Source organism: Schistocerca piceifrons, chromosome 2 (genome assembly GCF_021461385.2).
Source record: "Schistocerca piceifrons isolate TAMUIC-IGC-003096 chromosome 2, iqSchPice1.1, whole genome shotgun sequence".
Classification (NCBI taxonomy): Eukaryota; Metazoa; Arthropoda; class Insecta; order Orthoptera; family Acrididae; genus Schistocerca; species Schistocerca piceifrons.
Genome location: NC_060139.1, coordinates 446,100,399 through 446,113,658, shown reverse-complemented (window position 1 = coordinate 446,113,658; position 13,260 = coordinate 446,100,399). Strand labels below are relative to the sequence as shown.

Here is a 13,260-nt window from a genome sequence, read left to right as displayed (position 1 = left end):
AAGACTTCACCCTACACAACACCGAAAAATTTAATTTTTACTGCAAACACAGATAGACTGAAGGCAAAATGTTCATTTATCGGTACTTTATTCTAGAATTTATACCAAAATGTTACTTTTTTGATTCATCTTCAATGCACAGAGCCTCAGGATTACTCTTCCTAGCCGTGAAATGGAAACCACGAGAGTTGGGTAGCTGATGGCACTTCATAACTTCAGAATAATGGAACCCAATATTGCACAAACAGATATTCTGTGTTAACAGCAACCACTTGAGTCTACATCTACACTATACAAGCCACATATGATGTGTTGAGGAGGGTACTTTGTGCATATCTGTTACTTCCCCCTTTTCTGTTCTGACTAAGTTCTCAGGAAGAATGATTACTGGTAAGTCTCTGTGTGAGCTTGGATCTCTCATTTTATGAAATGATAATTAAATGGACACCCTAGCTGCAAACAGGCGTTGATGTACTTCATTGGGGACATGTTGAAAATGTGTGCCCCGACTGGGACTCGAACCCAGGATCTCCTGCTTATATGGCAGACGCTCTATCCATCTGAGCCACCGCGGGCACAGAGGATAGTGCGTCTGCAGGGACTTATACCTTGCACGCTCCCCGTGAGATCCACATTCCCAACATGTCCACACCACTACATTCGTAGTGCGCCTAATAGATGTTTGCCCATCATACTCATTACTCGTGGCAGATTAATCTACCAAGTCCCGTACGAGTTCGGGCATAGCGTGTGCGTTCGCACAAGAAGGTAAATGGCCGGGAAACCATATTTTAACTATATATGACGGTAGTATCTGTTCCCGAAAGAACAGTTCCGTGGAAAGCTGCATGGTCATCCACGGTAACTGTTCTTTCGGGAACAGATACTACCATCATATGTCTCTAATTTTACCTATATGGTCCTTTGGCAAGACATTACGGAAAGAAGCAATATATTTGTTGACTCTTCTGGGAGCATATGCTCTTGAAACTTTAACAGTAAACCACAATGTGATGCTGAACACCTCTCTTGCAGAGCCTGCCAATTGAGTTCCTAAGCATCTTTGTGACAGACTGGCACTAAATAATTTGAAATGTGTTGCTCTTCTTTGGATTCTCTTGCTCACTTTGTTACTAAGTAATGGCCCTATAACATTCCCTCATGGTATATTCAAATTTACATTTACATCTGAAGATTCCTCTCTATTGAGAACAACATGCTGTGTTCTGTTTCCAAGAAATTTTTCAATCCAATCACACAGCTGGTCAGACAGTCCACATATTTCTTTCATTAGTTGGCAGTGTGGAACTGTATTGAATGCCTTCTGGAAGTCAAGAAACACGTCATCAATCTGCATGACAGTGCCTACTGCTTTCTGGGTCTCAAAGTGATTTACACAATTGCTGTTTTCAGAATCCATGTTGATTCCAACAGTGGAGATTTTCAGTCTCTAGAAATGTCATAACATGTGAGCATTAAACATGTTCTAAAATTTTACAGCAACCCAACATCAATGATATAGGCCCATAAATATATGCACCAGTTTGACAACCCTTCTTGAAAATGGGAATGACCAGCACTTTTTTTCAATCACTAGAAATGTGCTTCTCCAGCTACCAACTATACAGTGCTTTCATATATTCTATGTAGAATCATACTAGCATCCTGTCAGGTTCAATGGCCTTTCCTCTGTTTTCACTATCGGTCATTCTGACTTTCAAGTGACTGTTTAAATGAGGCACCAGAATGCAATCTTCTACGGTAAAAAATTTATTTCCACCTTCTCTCTGTCATCCTCCGTTTTGACATCATTACGATCACAGAGTGCCTGGACAGATTGGTTGGTTTAAAAGAGGGGGAAAGGGACCAAACTGCTTGGTCATCGGTCCCTTGTTCCGAATAAAACAATGCCATAAGGGGGAGAATAAAACAAATGAGACGTACAACACAAAAGGGAAAGAAAGGTAAAACCACAAGAATGAAGGAACGGTAACAAACACTAAAAGGAACAAAAGAGGACAACAAAACAACAAAGAGATGCAAGAGTAAAACAGGAATGCAGATTACAGTGGTTGGCCGACTACGGGTATAAAAAGGAGAAGCCAGGCACTCTGCAACACATTAAAACCTCCACCTTAAACCAAGCGAGGAGGAGCAGTGGTTAGCACACTGGACTCGCATTCGGGAGGATGGTGGTTCAATCCTGCGTCCGGCCACCCTGATTTAGGTTTTCGTGATTTTCCTAAATTGTTTCGGACAATGCCAGGATGGTTCCTTTGAAAAGGCGCGGCCGACTTCCGTCCCCATCCTTCCCTAATCCGTTGAGACCGATGACCTCACAGTTTGGTCTCCTCCCCAAATCACCCCCCCCCCCCCCCCCTCCACCCTAAAAGTATTAGGGTGGAGGAAATAGAGGGACAAAGGACATGTGTGAAAACTTAGGTCAAATGATAAAACCCACCCTCACGAATAGAACGTAAAACTAAAGCTGCTGTTGAGGCATTGTCGCCCAATACCAAAGGTGGGGTGCTGGAAAATGTAAAAGTCCGCCACAGAGGGGCTAAAAGTGGGCAGTCCAGCAAGAGATGGACGACCATCATTTGTGAGCCACAGTGACACTGAGGTGGGTCCTTGTGACAGAGGAAGTAACCATGCGTTAGCCACAGATGCCGAATGCTGAGCCGGCAGAGAACAACTGATTCTCTGCGAGAGGCCCGCATGGGAGACTTCCAGACATTTGTAGTCTGCTTAATGACACGCAGTTTGTTGTGCGTACTGTTATGCCATTCCGCCTCCCAAATCCTAAAAACTCTGCAGCGTAAGACAGAATGCAGGTCATGTCTAGAGAAGCCGATCTCCATAAGCGGTTTCTGCGTAGCCTGTTTGGCCAGCCTGTCGGCAAGTTTGTTGCCTGGGATTCCAACATGACCTGGGGTCCAGACATAGACCACTGAATGACTGGACCGTTCCAGGGCATTGATGGACTCCTGGATGGTCCTTACCAAAGGATGTCGAGGGTAGCACTGGTTGATAGCTTGTAGGATACTCAGTAATCAGTACACAGAAGAAACGACTCCCCAGGTCATGAACGGATGTGCTCAAGAGCACGAGATACAGCCACCAGCTCTGCAGTGAAAACACTGCAGCCCTTGGGCAAAGAATGCTGTTCAATATGTCCTCCATGGACATACGTGAAGCCGACGTGACCATCAGCCATCGAGCTATCGGTATAAACCACTTCATGGCCTCGGTACATATCAAGAATCAACAGGAAGTGGCAGCAAAGCGCCGCGGGGTTAACTGAGTCCTTAAGACAATGTGATAGGTCCAGGTGAAGCTGCGGCCTGGATGTACACCATGGAGATGTACATGAATGGACCTCAAGTATAGATAGAAAAGGCAATGACTGCAGTTCAGATAGAAGGGATTGGATGCAAACTGCAATTGTAAGCCCTGACCTGGGCCACTGATGTGGGAAATGAACCGCCGTGGGTGGGAAAAGGAGTAATTCGGATGTGCAGGAGAACTACAAACATGTGCAACATAACTGGCGAGCAGTTGTGCCGCCTAATCTTCAATGGAGGGACACCAGCATCCACCTGGGTGCTGGACACCAGACTCGTCCTAAAAGCTCCGTCGCTTGTTCAACGTCACAGTGGTGTGCCGTGTCGAGTAAACACAACACTGAGGGCTCCACCGAACCATAAACCACACTCCCATAGTACAGGCAGGATTGAACAAGGGCTCTGTGGAGCTGCAGCAGCGTAGAGCGTTCTGCACCCCAGTTGGTATTGCTCAGCCGGCGAAGGGAATTGAGGTGCTGCCAGCACTTCCATTTAAGCTGACGAAGGTGAGGAAGCCAAGTCAATTGGGCGTCGAAAACCAGTCCTAGGATATTATGTCGCCAGGTGGTGTCATACACGTTTAGTAAATCAAAAAAGACGGCAACAAGGTGATGGTGTCTGGAAAAGGGCATTTGGATGGCAGACTCGAGGGACACACGATTGTCAGTAGTAGAGCGACCCTGGCGGAAGCCACCCTGGTATGGGAGCCAATAGGTCACGTGAGTCCAGGACGCAACCTAACTGCTGACACACTATATGTTCTAGCAGGTTACAAAGAAAGTTGGTGAGGCTGATGGGCTGATAGCTATCCACATTAATCAGGTTTTGCCAGGTTTGAGCACTGGTATGATGGTGCTTTCCCACCACTGTGATGGAAAGACACCATCACACCAGATCCAGTTGAAGATGACGAGGAGATGTTGCTTTTAGTCAGACGAAAGATGTTTAAGCACCTGACTGTGGATCCAATCTGGCCCAGGAGATGTGTCGGGGCAACGTGCAAGGGCATTGACAAGCTCCTATTCTGTAAATGGGGCGTTTAGGGTTCACTGTGGTATGTAGTGAACGAGAGGACTTTTCCTTCCATCCGCCATTTGAGAATGCGAAAGGCTGGGGGTTATTCTCTGAAGCAGAGGCTCAAGCATAGTACTCAGCAAAGTGTTCAGCAATCGTGTTTGCGTTGGTAGATAACACACCATAGTTGGTAACACCAGGGACAGCTGCTGGGATCTGGTACCGAAAAACTGATCTTCATCCAGACTTGGGAAGGTGACGTATGGCACCCAATAGTCGAGACATACCTCTCTCAACACTCCTGTTCCCACCTGCTGATAAGCTGGCGAACGAGTGCATGGAGCCGTTTAAAGGCTATTAGGTGCTCTAGGGAACAGTGGTGCTTATGTCACTGTAGAGCTCGCCGACACTCTTTAATTGCCTCAGCGACTTCCGGCGACCACCTAGGTACAGACTTTTGCTGGGGGCACCCCAAGGAACAAGGGACTGCATTTTCTGTCGCAGAAACGATTATTGTAGTTACCTGCTCAACCACAACATCGATGGCACCATGTGGGGGAGATTCAATGGTGACAGCAGAGATGAAGGCTTCCCAGTCTGCTTGTTGAAAGCCCATCTGGGTAGGTGTCTGTGAGCATGAGGCCGGGGGAGTGACAGGAAGATGGGGAATTGGTCACTACCACACAGGTCGTCATGTGCTCTCCAGTGGATACATGGGAGAAGTCCTGGGCTGCAAATTGGTAAATCAATGGCTGAGAAGGTACCATGAGCCACACTGAAATGTGTAGCGACCCCACTATTTGAGAGGCAGAGGTCGAACTGAGACAGTAAAGTTTCATCATCTCTGCCTCAACCAGTAAGCACAGTGCAATCCCACAAGGGGTTACGGGCGTTACAATCTCCCAAAAGTGGGAAAGGTTTAGGGAGTTGATCAATCAGTGCAGTTAATACATTCAGTGATACTGCATCATCTGGAGGAAGATATACATTGCAGACAGTTATTTCCTGTGTTGTCCTTACTCTGACAGCCACAGCTTCAAGAGGGGTTTGAAGGGGCACAGTTTCACTACAGATTGAGTTTAGGACATAAACGCGAACTCCACCTGACACACTATTGTATTCCCTACGGTTCTTGTAACACCCCCTGTAACCACGAAGGGCAGGGGTCCGCACCATCAGGAAGCAAGTTTCCTGGAGGGCAATGCAGAAAGTAGGTTTAAAGCTTAACAATTGCCGTAGCTCATCCAGGTGGTGGAAAAACCATCGCAATTCCACTGGAGGATAATGTGATCATGAGGCTGGGAAGGCACGGAACATTCAATGAGGCACCTACTTATTTCCTGAGCAGTCTATATCCATTGTGTCTGAGGGTCCGGCGAGATCTACATCCTCAGCAGACGCCTGAATCTCCACCCCATCCTCAGACACAGAGCTTGTAAGTAGCGGTGTTGTGGGTGCTACCGCAATTACCTTGGCCTTTGGTGTCTTCTTTTTGGGTTTCTCTCGCTGCTCCTTGGGTTTCGCTGGCTGGGAGGGCTTCACTGGCTGGGAGAGCTTCACTGATCCACTCTCAGGGTCTGAGGATGATCGCAAAGCCCTACAACCAGCCACTTATGGGTTCTTCAGCCACTGGTGGGTGTCATCTTTCCCACTAGCAGAAACCTGGGAAGGGAGTGACTCAAGGGACCCCTTCTTAGCGAGAGGAGCCGAAGAAGACTTACACTTCTCCAGCTGAGAAGTGGGGACTGGTGACCCCAATGGTTGTGGAGGCAGTGCTCCCGAGGTAGGTGGTGCAGGAGCAACAGGGAGAGAAGTGCTCCCCGCCATCATGGGGGCAAGTGTAGCCTTCTGGCTCTAAGAGCCAACTGGAATTCGTGGAACTGATGGGGCTATAACTGTTCCCGTAGTCACAGCATAAGAGGAGGTCATAGCCACAAGATGGAGGTGCTAAAATTTCCTCTTAGCCTCAGTGTAGATCTGTCGGTCCAGGGTCTTATATTCCATGATTTTCCTTTCTTGCTGTAAAATCCTGCAGTCTGGCGAGCAAGGGGAATGATGCTCTCCGCAGCTGACACAGATGGGAGGCAGGGCACATGGAGTATGGGGATGAAAAGGACATCCACAATCTTGACATGTGATGCAGGAAGTACAGCGTGATGACATATGGCTGAACTTTCAGCACTTAAAGCACCACTTTGGGGAAGGGATATATGACTTGACATCACAGCGGTAGATCACCACCTTGACCATCTCGGGCAATGTGTCACCCTCGAAGGCCAAGATGAAGGCACCAGTGGCAACCTGATTATCCCTTGAAACCCTATGGACGCGCTGGACGAAATGAGCACCTTGGCACTCAAAGTCAGCACGCAGCTCATTGTCAAACTGCAAAAGAAGGTCCCTGTGGAATATAATGTCCTGAACCCTATTTAAGCTCTTATGTGGCGTGATGCTAACAGAGACATCCCCCAATGTGTCACACGCGAGTAATGCCCATGACTGGGCAGAGGATCCTGTTTTTATCAAGACTGACCCTGACCGCATTTTGAACAAGCCCTCCACCTCACCAAACTTGTCCTCTAAATGCTCAACAAAAAATTGAGGTTTCATTGAAGCAAAGGAGCCCCATAAGCTCTCATACATACCATTCCTCCCATGGTGTAGCCGGGGAGGGGAATGATTTAGGGTCACACTTCCTTGCATTGTACTGAGACTTGGAACGCTTAGAGGCTGCTGGTGTGTGATAACCAACTAGTGATGACGTGGTATGCTTCATCGCATGTCATTCGCCCTGATGCCACCCACTCTGACCACGGCCCTCCCCATGAGCGCCAACCAGCCGCAGCATAGGCCAGCTGGCAGGATGGCCATTGCCGGGAGTCCTGACGCCCCAGGGTGACGGGCATCTACTCCTTGGCATACATGGGGAGTTAATGGCGCAGGCATCAGCAGAGCGATCCCTGAGTGGTCAGGGGGCTACAACCAACAGGGTACACGGTGACCCCCACCACAATGGATGGCTACTGTGCTGGATATCAGATACAACCAAGCAAACAAGTCAATATCATCGTCAGCACAGAAAATGATACCGCACAGCGGATGAAGAAAAACAAACCCAGGAGGATGACTTCACCCAACAGCTGGAGAATGAGCAAAAGTGCAGATCCACATCGACGAAGGATGCGAGAGGTCTCAGCGCATGATGGACACATTGCACCATGTAAGGCGCCCTCCCCCAATTGTCTCGCTCTTCGGGAAAATTTGGAAAAATTGAGGTCAAACCCAACAGAGGACCATCACATAAAGGCTAAAATGTGAGAGACTCCTTTTAGTCACCTCTTAAGATAGGCACGAAAACCTTGCGCCTATTCTAACCCCTGGACTCGCACGGGGAGCCTGGACATATGGCTTAAATTTGTTTACTGATTTAATATTGGACCAAAACTTCTTAGCATTTTTTCCAAATCAATACATAAAATTTTAATTCTGAATTCACTGACTGCTTTATGCATAGCCCTTCTTACACTGATTTTGGCATAATTCAGTTTTTGGTTGTCTGAGAAGCTTTGGCTACGTTAAAATTTGCAGTTAAGCTCTCTTTGCTTTTGTTGCAGCTTTTCACAAGTTCTTCGAATCATGGTGGGTCTTTCCCATTCCTCATAACTTTGCTCAGTACATAGCTGCCTAAGGCATGTAGTACAATGCTCTTGATACTTAACATTTTTGGTCCTGGAGAGGAATTTTTCTTGTTGACTGTTCTGGTGATCTGAAATCTGTTTTTGGCACTCTTGCTACACAGATGTATCTTCCTACCTTTCTTTATATTTCTATTTACAGCTGCACTGACTGATGCTGTAATGACCTTACACTCACTGATTCCCTGCTCTATGATGAGCTGAAAAGGTCAGGCCCAATGGTGACCAGAGGGTCGAATATTTTATCTTACAAAACTCTGTTTTCTAATTAGCTGCTTAAGGTAGCTTCTGGACAAGGCATTTAGAACAATTTCACATGATTCCCTGTTCCTATTACTGGCCTTAACCATTTGAGTCTTCCTGTCTACAGCTGATAAGTTGAAGTCTTCACCTAATACAACAACGTAACTGGGAAATTTATGTGAAATAGTCTCCAAGTTTCCCCTCAAATGTTCCCCCACTCATGGTCCTGAGGCAGGGAGTCTACAAAAACATCCAGGGACCATGTCTGATCCATTTTTATGTCTTAACACAAATTATTTCACATTCTGAATCTATACTAGTCTCATTAGATATTACCATATTTTTTATGGGTAGAAGGTTCCACCAACGGTGCTCAATCTACCTTTGCAATATATATCCCCATAGGAATTTAGAATTTCTTTTCTATTAACATCTGATTTCAGCACAATGTGGAACTTGTTACTGTTTATAAGCAAGGCCTCTGCAGATGCTTCTGCAGTTAACTGATAATATACTTCCTGTACACTTGGTGTTCTGCAGCTTGAGAAATTACAAATATGTGATATTAATTATTATGTATTTGATGTAAGCTGCTTTTAGATTGTAGTTCATTTTATTGGGCTTCGACTAGTATTGGGCGTTTGACCATCATCAGCAGTATCTTTACTACACAAGACAAATCTCTCTTGTAACATGCAATTTATAGTACATAGTACTTTATGTGTATGTCGTTTTCTATATCACAGTAATATGACTTGCCTTATATAACACAAATTAGAAGGAACATTATATACAGTCTATGGCACAAAACAAATAATGATCTTTGCATGTACCATGATAGACTGCTACTTGCCATATGGTGGAGGTGTTGAGTCACAGGCAAGCAAAACGAAAAGACTGCGAGACACATAAGCTTTCAACCCAAAGGTGTTGTTCTGAATTACACAACATACACACACATATTACACAAATGCAACTCACACGCACACATGACCAGTGTCTCTGGTTGTCGAGACATTATTCCATCCTGGATCTTCCATTGTTTCATACATAATTATTAATGTGACATATTATTTTGTAAACAATTTCTTTCTTTTGTCTACCATGATGAAAGTTGCTCTTTTTAATTGTTGGGGATAATGTTCTTCCTTGTCTGAAATCAGAATGTATGTTATCAGGCCTGTGGAGAACCATCTTTATCCTAAAACACACACATTTGCACTCCTTACTTACTCCACTATACTAGTAGCTGCTTCCTTTATGTAGTGCATATCTGACTTATTACGAGAGTCCTACAGTGCTGCATCTGACAGTGAAGATCACTAAATTCCCATCCAAGGATTTCACTGAATCGTCTGTGACTATGGTTTAAGTTTTCCTCTCAGCTGCAAACAAGAGGACTACGTTTGGTTCTGGGAATGAGGCTTTGAAATGCTAGCTCCGATTCCATCCAGTGAGTGAAGCTAGCTGTCTTCACTACATCTGTATACTCATTTTACAACTCATTGCACATCAAAGGATACTTCATAGAAATGCTGCTTTCTGTGCATTTGTGTGTTCACGTAAAGTCTCTAATAGTCATTCTATATTCCTAGCACTACTATGACATACGTTCAGATAACAAAAGGCCGGCACTACTTGAACTGTCCTCTTATTGCAACTGAACTTCTTACATCACATTCATTGGCATCTCCAACGCTCAAACAAATTACCACCTAACACTCCGGCTACTCTACAGATCAGCCTGTCGTCACAATCTTCACTACAATTACATTATCTCATCAAATTGTGTGTAACCGAGGACTACCTCTGAACTCTGGCGACAGGTGTCATTCGTGCTGATATGAGCTACAATTTGCAGCTGGGTGCAGCCAGTGTGCTTATCTGATACCACTTTAATCTCCTCCTATCTTGGATAATACCCTCAATGAGCAAACAAAAGTAAACACTGGCCTTCCTTCCAAAGCTGCCCACTATTTCTCCATGAGACTCCATCACCCGCATACTGTTGGAACACTCAAAAACAAGCAACTCTACCCTCTGCATTTGTGCGGACCTATAAGGAAGATCAGCCCCAATCCCAACAGATGACGGCACCCATACTAGTTCAGATGTACTTTCAGCAGCAAGTAATACCTCGAACCTGTTTTTAAGGCAAAACAGGACAGCCATGCAACAAGTACCCTCTTTATCTTCCACCCAGAGATCCGCATCCTGCCACTGTTCAACATTCCCATCAAGTGAGTGTCAGTCAGGACAAGTAAACCAGAAGGCTCCGCAAGATCATGGTACCAAGTGACTATAGACACCAGAGGTGACAAAACATTCATCTTCGATGCCCCAAAACCACAGCAGGCCAGGGCAACTGCCTGAAGCCTGTCTGTGCACAGAGAGCAATTCCACTTGCATCCATACACAACAAATATAGTCCTTACCCAGCTCTAACCAATGTGATGTTTGTCTGTACTACAAAGCATATAAAACTAATTCATGCAGTCACTGGAGAAAATCTAAGAATTTCTGCTACACTACTTCTACATCTATGTCTACAAACACTTTCCATGTGACACTGCGTGGCGTGTAGGGGAGGGCTACCAATCATTTCCTTTCCCATATCATTCGCAAATTGAGCAAGAGAAAGATGACTGTCTATATGCCTCCATTCAAGCCCTAATATTTCTCCTCTTATCTTCACGATCCTTAGGCAAAATGTACAGTGGCAGCAGTAGAATTGTTCTGCAGTCAACTTCAAATACCAGTTCTCTAAATTTTTGCAATAGTGTTTCACAAAAAAAGAATCCTGTCTTCCCTCCAGTGATTTCTATTTGAGTTTACGAAGCATTTCCATAATACTCACGTGTTGATTGAACCTACCAGTAACAGATGTAGCAGACTGCCTCTGATTTGCTTTGATGTCTTCCTTTAATATGACCATGTGAAGTTCCCAAACACTAGAGCACTACCGAATAATGGGTCACACTAGAGTTCTATAAGTGGTCTCCTTTACAGATGAACCACACTACCCTAAAATTCTCCCAATAAACCAGAGCTGAACATCTGCCTTCCTTATTACCATCCTTACATGCTCATTCCATCTCATATTGCCTTGCAATGCAACACACAGATATTTAATTATGTGATCGTGTCAAGTAGCACACTACTAATGCTGTATTTGAATATTTAAGAATTGTTTTCCCTACTCATCTCTATTAAAATTTTTCTACATTTAGAGTAAGCTGCCATTAATCATACCAACTTGAAATTTTGTCTAAGTCATCTTGTATCCTATATTCACTCAATGATAACAGCTTTCCATACACAATAGTATCATTGGCAAACAGCAGCAGACTGCTGCACAACCTATCTGTCAGATCATTTACGTATACAGACAATAAGAGCAGTGCTATCACAGTTCACTGGTGCACTGCTGACAATACCCTTATCTCTGATAAATACTCACTGTTGAGGACAATACGACTGGGTTCTTTTACTTAAGAAGTCATCGAGCCACTCCTGCATATGGGAACCTACTCAACATGCTTGTACTTGTACCTTTGTTAAAAGTCTGCAGTGGGGTTCTGTGTCAAATGCTTTCTAGAAATCTAGGAATATGGAATCTGCCTGCTGCTCCTAATCCAGGGTTCGCATACAGGACATTGCACAAGAAAAGGGCAAGCTCAGTTTCGCACAAGTCATACTTTTTAAATCAGTGCTGATTTGTGAGCATAAGCTTCTCCATTGCAAGGAAATTAATTATAAAGGGTGAATAAGGACGAAAGGTACATGCTTTGAGGGGTGATAGTATTAATGATTCTGCACAAAAAACTTCATACGGAGATGTGCCTTATTCCAAATGGTTTCCAGAATAGAAAACATTTAATACCACTTTTGAATGTTTTCTTGAATAACTCAAAAACCACATCCTCCAAAGAACACATGTCACAGTACAAAACATTAAATTTTCTAAAAAAAAATGGTTCCATTTATTTTTTTATGTAGGACTAATAGCTGTTAGATACTGAAATTCTCACATGACACACATGCACTGTATAAATAAGTTCAAACTTGGAATCACTTACCACATTTTCCACAACATGGTGCAAATAAAACATGGAAGTCATGTTCGCAATACTTTCTTCCTTCAAACTCATAAAAAATACCTTCTGGAAATGGTCTGAAACATTGCGCACACCTAAAAAAAATCATAATGCCAAAAATGAATCATTACTAATATGAACATGACAGAACAGCAGGAACCAAATTTTCTACTTATTTTACTAATAAAGTTACAATGTGTACACATCATTTGAAATACATCAAAGTCAAATTTATCAATTCATTCTTAAAAATTGAGGTTGATACAGAAAATGCAGCTCCGCCAGCTCTTGAGAAAAACAATAATTCTGAAGTTATGAATTATAAATTATTAAACTTGGTCACTGTTAAAAATTACTGTTTGTACTTTTATTTTATGTAATAACCAAAGTAATTAAGCATAACAATGAAAATAATCAATTTTTGACAAAATAATTTAACCGGACAGATAACAAGTCTACTCACCAAGCGGCGGCAGAACACACATATCACAGAAGGTTATAATTAGGCAAGCCTTTGGAGCCACTGGCTCCTCCTTCAAGTGGAATGGTTGAAGGGGAAGAAATAGGGTGAAGGAGAATGACTGGAGAGGTCTGGAAAAAGGGGTAGATTTCGGGAAAGTCACCCAGAACCGTGGTTCAGGGGAGACTTACTGGACGGAATGACAAGGAAAGACTGCATCGAACGAGATTTGCAAATGGAGGGACAGATTACTGCTTAAACATCATGCAAGAGTTAATCAGAATGAAAAGCAAAGTGCTTTGTACACAACAGAGGTGGGAGGGGGCTGATGAAAAATAGACAGGTAAGTAAATGAAAGATGTAGAAAACTAATACAGAGTGAAGGAAAGAAAAGTTACGGTGAAGAA

The 13,260-nt window shown here is 44.0% G+C and overlaps 1 protein-coding gene and 1 non-coding gene across 3 annotated transcripts in view; both read right to left on the bottom strand.

Moving 5' to 3' along the window:
• Nucleotides 1-13,260, bottom strand: part of LOC124776750 (LIM and senescent cell antigen-like-containing domain protein 1) — a 66,021-nt gene that overhangs the window by 29,615 nt on the left and 23,146 nt on the right. For both annotated transcript variants that reach the window (XM_047251876.1, XM_047251877.1), the window contains exon 4: nucleotides 12,376-12,488. In XM_047251876.1, coding sequence (XP_047107832.1) covers nucleotides 12,376-12,488 — 113 coding nt within the window. The remainder of the gene's footprint in view (nucleotides 1-12,375; nucleotides 12,489-13,260) is intronic.
• On the bottom strand, nucleotides 502-576 carry Trnai-uau. The gene has a single exon. It is a non-coding gene; the product is annotated as a tRNA-Ile (tRNA).